Source organism: Eupeodes corollae, chromosome 2 (genome assembly GCF_945859685.1).
Source record: "Eupeodes corollae chromosome 2, idEupCoro1.1, whole genome shotgun sequence".
In the NCBI taxonomy this organism is placed as follows: Eukaryota; Metazoa; Arthropoda; class Insecta; order Diptera; family Syrphidae; genus Eupeodes; species Eupeodes corollae.
Window position 1 is genome coordinate 55721601 of NC_079148.1, and position 12024 is coordinate 55733624.

Consider the following 12024-nt stretch of genomic DNA (forward strand, 5'->3'; position numbering starts at 1 on the left):
TAAAGCATCCTGATTATTACCCAAAACGTTAAGTTCCATTCCACATTCTCTTGCCAAATTTATCCAATCAGTACACCAACTTGTTATGGTTCGTATTACTTGAAGCGCTGCTATCTTCGGAAGCCTATTATTGCTCATCTTCATAACTCTCAAGATTTAATCGACTTGCATTTTTAGGGTTCGTATGAACATAGGTGATAATCCTGATCACAACATAATAACATAGTTGGGTGTATTTAATGGCAGTCTAAAAATTCGCTTAATAAGCTATCGGAGAAGTTTCTCAACTGTTTCGTATTGTTTCGTCCTCCAAGTTAGTGTCGCGTAAAACATGACAGACTCAGATACCGCTTCAAATATCTTCACCTTGGTGCTATTTGCTATACTTTTGTCAGAAAAAACATCTTTTTAAAGTTCGTTTGTAATTAACTGGGATGCGACGTCGTTTATAAACACTAGATGCCAGAGATTATTACATTAGAGACAGGATATAAGTATGTTAATGTCCCTGTTTAATTATATTTTTACCGCATGATGATGTGTCTCATGTGACTCACGGCGCGCAGTTGAATATAGATGTTTCCCTAAAATGGAATGAAAGAAACAATAAGTATTTCATTATTAGTAGCTATGTCTGCCATTCTAAATTCTAGCTCCCGTAAGTGGATCTACACCAGCTTCCAAAAAAAGACTAAAAAAATCTACTTCAATAATTTCGCCGAACTCGTTCGTTTCCATTATTCATTATCGCCTACACGGAAGCGGCGGCGGCGAAAATTATTTTGTGTTGATTCTTCACGTTCACAGAGTAAAAGCATGTGTGATAAAGAAATTCAAGTAGTTCATCTTATGGTGATTTACAGCAAAAATGAGACTTTCTCGCGAAGATGGCCCTACACGGGGAACATTGAAATCAACGAACACGACAAAATCGAGCAAAAAAAGCGTTAATTTAGGAAGCCTATCAAAGGCAAATTGTTCTGCTGACTGGTCGACTGAAATAGGACAAAGGACGGTTAGTAAACATCTTTGAAAACTAAATACTCTCATTCCCCGCATAATACAGAATTCCGATTAATATACATTCCAAATCTATATTTTGGCTCGACAGTTTTTCGATTTGTGTTATTGGGCGCATTCACTAATATAGTCACTACGTAGTGAAATCATTCTCATTGGCTACTTCCAACTACAAAATGACGTATTGTAAAAATTTCGCCTACAAAGTTCAGATGCAGATTCTGATTCAATTTTTGTATTGAGACTTATAGGCAGCATGACAGAGTAGCTTATGTTAAAAAAAGTTGTTTTGACAAATTTACATTTTTGTCTAAAAGTTGTATTTATGGTGTTTATTGTTATTTGTAAAGTCGAATCATTAAACAAGATAAATACATCATGATTTATGTTATTTGTGATAAAAAATATTGAGCGCAAAGTAGAAAAAACTTAGGTTTTTCTGTAAAAAAAAAAAAACAATTTTCAAATAATGCTTGTCTTAAGTAACATAAGCTTCTCTGTCACATTTACACAAATAAATAAAAGAACCTTAAGTTGACTTGAGATTTTATGTCGGATTCCACTATTTTAAATAAATAGACATAGTGTATTTTTTGATAATTTTTAATTTTGATTATTATTAATATTAATGGTTAATTAAAACAATGAAAGAAAAATAAACCGTACAAAATTAATTTAAAGCTATTGGTTTAAAAAAAGCAGTTATAGAAACTAATTCGTACGAAATTCATTTATTCAACTTAGATTTAACATTAAAAATATGAGCATTTTAGATGAATTTTAATTCTCATCTTCACCTTCGGTTAAATCTGGATGGTAGTCTTCCTTTTGATTTGTGTTTAGGTGATTATGAAAAGGATGGTAAATATTGTCTATCAATGGCAGAATATCCAATAAATCACTCTTTTAGTTTATTTCCAGAGGTGAAGAATAGCATTTCTGCAAATCTGTAATTTTGATCGACTGAAAACCACGGAGTCTGATATTAAATACTCTAAACTCTTCGGCTTCATTGAGTGAAGTTTTAAAATAATCCATACCAAAATCTTTCGTGAACCTCATCAATTTAACATTTTGCCAAAAAAATGTCTGCCCATCACTATATACCTTGCGCAACATAAATTTTTCTTTGGAAATGCCCGAGACACTAAAAATATCATCTTGATTTATTTCCTTTGCATCAAATTTGTGTTTCCCGCCCACTGTCCTTACAAACTGATGCCAATCACGGGGATAGTGTATTTTGACCGTTGTTATTTTTTTCTTTTTTTTTTCGATTAGGGCATGATCAACTTCGCACTTCTTGTGCGTATGGCCGGGAAGAAGACATTTTGAAATCAATGGTTTCCACATATATAGTTTTCGAGTGAAGCAATATATGAATTTTTATTTTGTCCTGGACAACAATCGCTATATAGGATAACATGTCTAGTCTCAGATAGAAGGTTTTGAAGGTAGTTAAACACACATTAGGCGATCTCGATTCCACCACGATTTCCTATCGCTTCATGCCACAATAAAAAACATATTGGCTGTCCCGTATTACAGTCATGAACATGTCCGCAATGGTCGTTTATAAAAAGAAACCGAAGATGAATCAAATGTAAGAACTTTTATAAACATAGAGTTACCAGCTTTTAATTTGCCTGTCGCTTTCGATTTATACGCCAACTCAGCTTCAGGATGGTGATGATCTTGTTCCTTTTTAAGTATATCACGTTTGTCCTCAGTAGCAATATCAATTTTCATTTCAAGAACTTCACACTTATGAGAAGTATCTAATTTAGGCTTTTAAAATTTTAGATTTAGTGCTTTTTGTATATCAACAGGTTCACTTTTTTCAGTGTTAGTAAATTTAGGCATTTTAAATAATTCCGTGGAGCCTTTTGATTCCACTGTATCAAAATCTAAAACTGGCCTTGATATTTTAAAATTTAGTTCGTCAAAAATGACATCACGGGCTTTTATAAATTTTTGTGTTCTAGGATCCAAAATTTTATATCCATTTGGCTCATAGCCCACAAATATACCTTTAAAAGATTTGTCGTCAAATTTACTTTTCCTATTTTTATCGTGGACAAAAACAGTAGAGCCAAAAATTTTTAAGTTACCTATATTTGGTTTTCTGTTATGCCACATTTCAAAAGGGGTTTTGTTTGGGCATAATGCTTTTGTTGGGGGAAATATTTAATAAATACGTAGCAGTTAAAATTGCTTCTCCCCAAAAATATTTTTGTAAATTAGCATTATTTAATATAGCACGAGCTTTTTCTGTGAGTGTCCGATTCATTCTTTCAGCAACCGAGTTCTGCTGAGGAGTATATGGGACCGTTAAATGATATGTTATACCCTTTTCCTTGAAAAATGATTTCATATCATTTGAAATATATTCACGTCCATTATCACAGTAAAGTTGTTCTACTTTTAGACTAAAATGCACTTCACTTTTAGTTACGTAGTCTTTAAAAACTTCAAAAAGTTCTGACTTATGAGTCAATAGATAAACCACAGTGTAATGGGTGAATTCATTAGTAGGAACGAGATTTTTAATGACTTCACTATCTGCAGCCATTTTTCTTTCTCGCATTTCTATAAGTTTGTTTTTACTTATATGACCTAGTCTTTTATGCCATAGCATATAACTTTCGGTATCTTGCTTACAGGTATTAATTTCTGAATTTGTTTTCAGATTCAAATAATAAAACTGTATTATAATTAAATTTTTACATAACTCACCCTTAACCAATATTTCGTTGCATTTTTTAATTACAACTTCACCATTGTTTTCAAAATGTACCGACATCCCTGCTTCTTGAATCCTTCGAACAGACAAAATGTTATAGGGAATATCCGGTGAGTAAAACACGTTTTGTAGTACGCCTTTAATGCCATCCTTAGTTATAACGTCGATGGTTCCTTTTTCGTTGAAGTCCAGCGTTGTGTTCTCCTTTGCTACTCAAATTTCCAAGGATTGTTCCAGTTGATTCAAAGTTGAAAAATATTCACGCTTGTTTGCAAAGTGGTCTGTTGCTCCAGAATCCAGCAAAAATTTTATTTCATTATTCGCAGTATATTTATTTATATATTTTGTTTCGCCAATCATAAAAGCAAATTTTTTGTCACTTGGGATAATTGTTTGAACTGCTCCAGATCTGGTCCATTCCTTAGTCCTTTTGTTTGAATTGCGATGTTTATTGTTCGAAATAAATTTCTTATAATAAAAACAGTTTGCTTTGATATGGTTAGAGCGTCCGCAATGATCACATTTTGTTCGATTTGACTTTACATTAAATTTATTTCTTTTGAAAGTATTGTGATGTTTACGTTCATTTCTCATATTGTTTGTTGGTGTATTCAATTCAATCTGAAGCACTTTGGATGATGTATCTGTTTGATCAAGTTTTATTTGGTAATCAAGCAGCCTGGTTTTTACGAATGCCAGTGTCAAGTCCTTTTCCGCTAAAGTTTGTATGGCCGTCACAATTCCATCATAAGATGAAGGTAGCGATAAAAGTAATTGTGCCACTTTATTCATCTCGTCGACCTGAGCTCCTGCTGCTTGTAGCTCAGTGATTAACTCATCAAATTTTATGAAGTGATCAAATAAAGAGGTATCGCCTTTGAATTTAAATGTTAAGAGCTTCTTCTGCACCGATAACTGGGTGGCCAAACTTTTACGCTCATAAATTTCGTCGAGCTTCTTAATTATGTCCAATGCTGTCTTTTCTTCAGTTATCATGCCAATCATTGTGTCGTTCAGATGCTCAATAATGCATCCTTTTGCAATTCGCTCCATTCTCCTGAGTTTTTATTTTCGGAAGAGTTCTCTTCCAGTGCTGGAAGACAATTTTCTTCAGCAAGTAATGCTTTCAATCGAAATTTCCATATACTATAATTTTCTCCATTGAAAGGAGTTATATTCCTCTTATTTTTGGAATTTGACATCTTGGTACTTTTTTGTATTATATAATTTTATATAAAAGCACAACAATAATTAATTAATTAAACAAACACAGAAAGCAATGACTGGACCCATAGCCTATTGGTATTTTCAGTTGAAATAATAATAAACGCTTTTGTATTTAAAAAACTTTTAATGCATACACTAAGGCTATCTTACAAAGAATGAAAAAGAAGGAAAAAGAACAATTGTATTAAAGCATACAAATCATAGATATTAGGGAATTCCCCTTATAATATAAAAAACTCATAGGTTGCTTTTATTTAAATACTTACAAGTGATGACAAATAAATTTATAAAGTTGAATACTAAAGGATTGTATTTTGCCTTAAGGTGCAAACTCAATAGATATCCTTCGCGAGGATATTAAAAAAAACGCGAACGCCAGCCCAGAGGGCCGGCCCAACAGTTCGACTTACAGATTAAATGAAACAAGTTTTATTTCTTAAGGATCTGTGTATATTTAATTGACCGTTCTAAGTCGAGTCCCAATTAACACTGAACTCTCATAATAAATTTAAGTATAATGATACTCCGCCTATGCAAGGGTAAATTGCAACATAAGCATTTCCCGCCAATGGGAACAGCGGATGGAGATCGTATTCCAATTTGGCCTTGATACAACACAGTGCATTTACCTCGTAGTCGTATGCACTAATATGCTACCTCAGCATATACGTGGGAAATGCCCCGTGTTAACTGATATATTTTTATTTTTTTTATATGATCATTAAAAACAAAAGACTGTCTTGCGGCTTGTCGATTTGAAAATTCTTTTTCTTTCGGCCGACACTTTACCCATCAACATTTTGTGCTGAATTAGTAAATAAAATTCAGCCAAACAGCTAAAATGAACCCTATTCTCCCAAAAGCAATACTACTCATTTATCTCAATGAGATTTCTCTTTTCAGTGTCCCAAGTCACTATTCTCTGAACCTATCCTTAGCCAATTATCGATCTACACTACCGAATCGCAATATCGTAAATTTCGATCTTGTATATGTCACTTTCACAAGTCAAGATTCCTAATCAGATTCATTTTTTGTTTGTTGACGTATGGTCGTCGTCGTCGGTTTTCTTTAATTTGTATCTCGTCGTGTTTTGTATATTTCATAAATAATGTCGAATGGATTTTGTAACATAATGTTTGTTAACACAGTCTTAAGATCCTTCTTTTTTGCTTCTCCAAATCGCCAACGGCTGTTGGTGAGATGGAAAACCAAATATAACCTAATCTGGATATATATACAAAACATAACTTGGTTGTCTTAATGAAGAGAGTTGGACGAGAAGTCCTTGGACAACTAGACTACTTAAAACGAGATGATTAAGGTAGAACATCAACTCCCATCGATAAGCGTCGGTTCGTTGCTAGGCTTACATTAATTATTGGTTGTTCTTCAGCTACGAGTAAATATTCATAGAAGATGAATTGAAGAAAAACCAAATGATAATAAATACAGTGTCACAGTAAAGTATTTGTCCTGCAAGTACAAAGTATGGTGAAAAGCTATTTTATAGTATGTTTGTCAGGCAAAACTTTAAATATATGTATCTTTGTGGAATATTACACTGTGTAAGCAGTCTATAATAAAACTTCCGAAATTAAAGCAAAGAAAACACTTTTAATATCAAATTAATGCAAATCTTTATTATGGCGTGCTTTACACTACGACGGTCTTTCTGCAACTGACTCGTTCGTTAGCTTGTTTTATACATAATAATCTTGGTTTCTTTCGTTAAGCGTTAAGTGATATAATATACATATGGATAACTTACAACGTAGTAAATAGGCACCTCACACCGACAGTCTATACGTAGGGGAAACAATATGTGTATATATACAAATTTTTTATTTTTATATTAACTAGGTACTGAAAGGCTACAACTGTTTTATTTTAAAATCAACAATGTTCTTATTGGTTTTAGTAGAAGGAGTCCAGTTCCAATACATAACTTCTCCATACCAAAACAAATCAAAATATTTTGTGTTTTGAAAATTAAATAAACTTAAAAGAGTCTGCTTTCAAAAATGTTTTTTATTGGAAAAGTAAAAAAGTTTTTAATGATACATGCATACATAATATAATCATTTTGTTGCATACTTATTATCTTTTGAATCGTCTTGATAATATAATTTTTCTGGATCGTGTGCAACATAAATAATCTTGTCTGTGTCGAAATTTACGTTGCGCGAGTGCTCTTGTTGAGATGAAGATGGCTAAAATACAAAAATTGTACATAAATCTGAGTAAAAATAAATAAAAAATAGACTTACCATAATAACTTCCTCCATTATATCGTTGAACGCTCTTCTCAGTTTCAACCGTGCCAGTGTAGCCTGTGTGTCCAACTCTGAAGCCATGTACTGGCAAAGGAGGACGGATGGAGTCTTCGGGGTTTTAGAAGAAGAACGCATACTTTTGCAATGCCCATTGTATATATATTTACTAAGAAATATATATACAAATCAATTCAATCAATTCTGTTGTAGTACATATCGTCGCCCGAGAATTGTTTTGTTGTATCTCCCAAAAACACGATTTCGAGAAATCGCATTTAAAGGTTTCCGTTACTATAAAAAAAACTAAGCGATTAAGTTTTTTTTTTATTAGAATATATTGTGTGGAGTATCTTCTTTTGATTTATGTATTTAAAACTGTCCTAGCTATTTTGGTTTTCAAATTATAAAGCTTTTTCCCCAAAATGAGTTTGTCGTATACGCCACCAAAATAAGCTTTTGTTTCCATCCTATACACGTACGACAAAGTAAACGCACGTACGACATTTCAATATTCAAGCGTCGTGTTTATTTCAATAGGGATTAGTATGAGAACCAATTGAAAAAAGTCAATTTGCAATGATAACAATTAAATTTTATTTATTTTATAAAGGTTAATATAGCAATACATAAATACATACTACATACATCACATTTATTGAGTCTTTGTTTAAAGGCAATTTTGGTGTGAAAAAATCAACTTGATTAAAAATGGTAAACAAAAAACAAAAAAGTCATCCTATGACCATAAAAATATTAATGTAAATATAGGTACAAAATTAAAATCACATTTTGTTTCATAAAAACTAACTAAAAAGTAATTCTATGACTATAAAATATACGATTAAATCTATGAGATCAAAATTTTGGTTAGTAAACCTAACGTTAACATAAATAACTGTATAGGTAAAATAATAATATTAAATAATATATTATGAATGATTTTTTTCTTATTTTTTTGATTTGAACAAGGCTTCGTAGTAGTTTTGATCTACCTTTGGCATAAAAACAAATAAACTCTTCAGGTCATTCATTTTGTCTTTTGACAACGGTTTGGAGTTACTTGAAACAAGAAGATTTAGCTTGAACAAATTTTTTGGAGTTGCCAGGCTACTCTTGTTTGATTTTTTCAGTATTGAAGCTGTCTTGTATTCAATTTCTCTTCCGCTCGTTTTATAATAAGTTAAGTGTAAATTTTTCGTCTTTAATATATTTCAGAAACTTTATTTTACTGAATGGAATTGACGAAAAGTTTAATTGGCCAGCTCTGGCGGAAAATGCTTTAAAATCTGTTGGCAACATTTGAACTAATTTTAATTTTACGTTCTTAAATTGCATATTCTTAAGATGTCACATAAGTGAAAACTGGCTAAATATTTCCAAGTTGCGCAAGTATTTGTTAATAGAGCTATGGACGCAATTTACCTCTTGAATTAGAGAATGTCCAGGCTCCGAAAATGTTTGTGTAATTAATTTTAAGGATAATGCATTTTGAATGAAAAAAATCAAAGCAGTGGACATGACCTTGTTTTTATTTTGGGGGACGCAGGAGTCACTCCAAAGAGTCAGAGCTTCAATAAAAGGATAGTCAACAAAAATTTGATGCAGTATTTTTGAAACTGCGCTGGCAATATCGTCACCAGAACGGCCACTTTGCAACTCATTCCAAATTCCACAATAAGTTATTTTTTCTATTTTATTTGGCAAAATAAGTGTTGCGGTCATATTGTACACATTTAGTTTTCTCTTGTAAAAAAACGAAGAGGCATTACCTTTCGGCAGAGCAAAGACACTTTGGAGGTCGAAGCAGACAGTGGCATGCTTGGGATCAATGTTTTTCCGATCAAGATCTCGTTCTGCCTTCATTGATGCCTTTTCGTCTTTATGCTGCTCGAAATCATGCTTTTCAATTGTGCTCGGATTTTCATTTGCCTTGAAAATGAGGCAGCGGTCGCACTGGTCTTTTTTTGGCTTAAAAAACGACAAATTGAAACTATAGTTGAACTCTCTTCTGTACACGTGCTCTTTCACCGGATCATTTGAAAATTCTTTGTACAGCTAGTACATTTTTTTTATGCTTAAGTTGCTTTCTAAGTATTTCCTACTTGAGCTTGCTCTGCAGTAATGCGAGTCTATAGTTGGAAAGCTTGCAATATGATTTCGAACACCTTCAATTTGGTGAGGAGGTATTACTTTTTTTACATTTTTACCTCTTTTTTGCGGTTTAGGGCAGCCATTCTCGTTCAAATTCTTATAATAGGAATAAATGCGTCGCTCACTTATTGAAAGGGTGTTAAGAAAAAATATCTTGCATACTTGCTGTATTCTGTCATCGTTAGAAAGATAGTATTGGAATGTATTTTTTTTAATAATACTAGATTCTTGTCTCCTCCTTCGCACGTCGTTTTTCTTTATATACTTGCAATAAAAGGCCGGTTTCTCAGCGTCACTCAATTTCCAAAAGGAATCATGGATTCTTTGTCTGTCATCGCTTGAAAAGTTTTTAGAGCAGAAATAGAAACATGTTGTCTTGCATGGAGGTTTGAGACACCTTTTGGGCATGACATCCCCTTTGATGTTTTCATATGTCTGCCCTGACTCTCTGAGCTTTTGACGGATATGATTTTTCCATAGTTCCGGACGCCTTGCTCTTTTTTTCGTTCCGTGTGGAGAACCGTCACTTTCTTTAGAAAAATAAAAAACAAAACTTAATAGAAAAAGGTCATTGCTTCGTTGTAAATTAAATTAACCTGATGATGCTAAGTATTCCGAAGGTATACTTCTGAGCTCTTTATTAAAAGGAAGGCAATCTGCATTGTTATCGGGTGGTATATTTTCGGCTGTATGAGCGTCCAACTCTTTTTCTTCACTGGGTGGAATGAAAGTTGGATCGTTACATAAATCGTCGCTATCTAAAATCAATAATATAAACATTATAAAATATATGAGTTACTTATTAGGAAATAAAAAGAATATTAAACAATTATATCCACCTACCAAAATCGTTTTCAGATAAAACATCTTCAGATTCCATGTTTTCGCCAAAATCGTCTTCGTTTGGAACAATATCATCAATGAGTCTAACATTTAGATATAATAACAATAAGTTAAATTAAAATTGACAGTTTCAATAAAATATGTTTACTCATAAAACAAAATTAACAATATAATTTTTGTATGTACTTACGAAAGTATTGCCTTCGAAATTGTTCTCACCGGGGAATCCATTACAACCACACGACGCGACACGTCCTTACTCAACAAGATTCTGCTAACGACTGAATTTTTTTTGATCGCTCTTTGTATTTATACTTTTTGCACCTCCAGTTGAAATCTCTATACACGTACGACAAACCAAACCGCAATATTTTTTTTCTTGTTTGTGTTGTATTTCTCTATGATCAGTCCTTCATTATATGCGAGTCTCATACAAGTACGACAAACCAATTTTAAGGTTTCATTTTAAGTTTTTGATCGTATGATTTAAGCGTATACACTTACGACAAAACAATATTAAGAAAAAAAAAGAGAGAAAACACATGGAATTTTTGTCGTATATGCCAAAAACTGTCGCTTACGACAAAACAAAACTCAAGGGGTGATTATTTTGTGGACATACGACCAAAATGCATACTATTTACCTCAGCAACGGTAAGAGATAGGCAAACTCTGACAACAGAAATGAAAAGAGCACCTTTGAAAACATAATACTGCATATCCAGTTTAAAAAAAAAAACAATTTGGCGCTTACGACAAAACAATTTTCGGGCGACGATATGTTGATCTGCTTTTTTCGGTGCCAAAATTTTGATATGGGTCCCATCGACTGCGCCAATAATACCAGGAATTCCAGCCTGCTGGAAAAAGTGTAATTTAGCTTCAATTTTTTCTTCCTCAGAGAGTTCCATCTTTATCCATAATGGGCACAGATATTCCTCAAGAAAATTTATCACTTCCTTAAGAATGATGCTAAATGTAGGCTGTGCTAGTCCCAAATTAAAATCATTCCCAACACCTTTTTGGTAACCTCCCTCAGCAAGAAACCTTAAGGTGGCCGCTAATTTTAAAATATTTGGTACTGAGACAGAACGCCTCTCAGGAAAATTACTTTCCATCAAGTTTAAAATATATAGAAAGGCTTCTTTATTGAGTCGGAAATACATTTTAAACCTGGAAAATATTTTAAATATTGAAGTTCCAGTAAAAATTTTGTGAGCACAACTACGAGTACTTTGAATTAGGCAAATCCATTGGGTTAGCTGTGGATCGAATCCATCGTCTCTGCAAAACTAAATCTTTCTTTCTTCGTTTTTCCTCTTGCTGCTCGTCGTCCTTACTGCTGCTCCATGAAAAATAGCTGGCCACACTATACATTCTTTTAAGAATTTGTATTTGTAAACAAAAATTTCACAAAATAACAAAAACAAAATTAAATTAATTAAAATGTCTGTGTCAAAATGTCAGCTGTTTAAGTGGATCGCATTTGGAACTTAATAGCGACGAGGAGTCTGGCGTTTAAGCTACGCAATACCGATTTAAAAACGACACGACTACAAAAACGACAATTGGCGTTTTAGTAAAACGACTATCGCAATAAGGGTGAATGCCTCTACCGCCATTGCCTTGATATTTGAGCCCCGGCTTTGGCTGGTGTCACTATCAAAAGACGTAGAGACGTTAGTCCTACGCCTGTTTGGCTGTTGAACAGGCAGTTCCTCCTCGAGAGTCGTTAAAAACGACGCGTCGTCAATGGCAGAGTTC

General features: G+C 33.2%; 1 protein-coding gene across 1 annotated transcript; it reads right to left on the bottom strand.

The window, feature by feature from the left end:
• Positions 1–9713: 9713 nt before the first annotated feature.
• On the bottom strand, positions 9714–11799 carry LOC129944926 (uncharacterized). The gene is made up of 5 exons (XM_056054585.1): positions 11495–11799; positions 10261–11433; positions 10014–10175; positions 9798–9947; positions 9714–9754 (listed from the first exon to the last, which is right to left on the bottom strand). Exons 2-5 carry the CDS (start codon positions 10295–10297, stop codon positions 9714–9716), a joined length of 390 nt encoding a protein of 129 aa, XP_055910560.1. The 5' UTR covers positions 10298–11433; positions 11495–11799.
• Between the last annotated feature and the right edge of the window lie 225 nt (positions 11800–12024).

Bases quoted from the DNA above. Each gene is read 5' to 3' on its own strand.
- LOC129944926 (XM_056054585.1), bottom strand. From the start codon at position 10,297: ATGGAATCTGAAGATGTTTTATCTGAAAACGATTTTG. The intron at 10,176-10,260 runs GTAGGTGGATAT...TATTGATTTTAG, and splicing joins TTTATCTGAAAACGATTTTG to ATAGCGACGATTTATGTAAC. The intron at 9,755-9,797 runs GCAAGACAACAT...AAACTTTTCAAG, and splicing joins AAGGTGTCTCAAACCTCCAT to CGATGACAGACAAAGAATCC.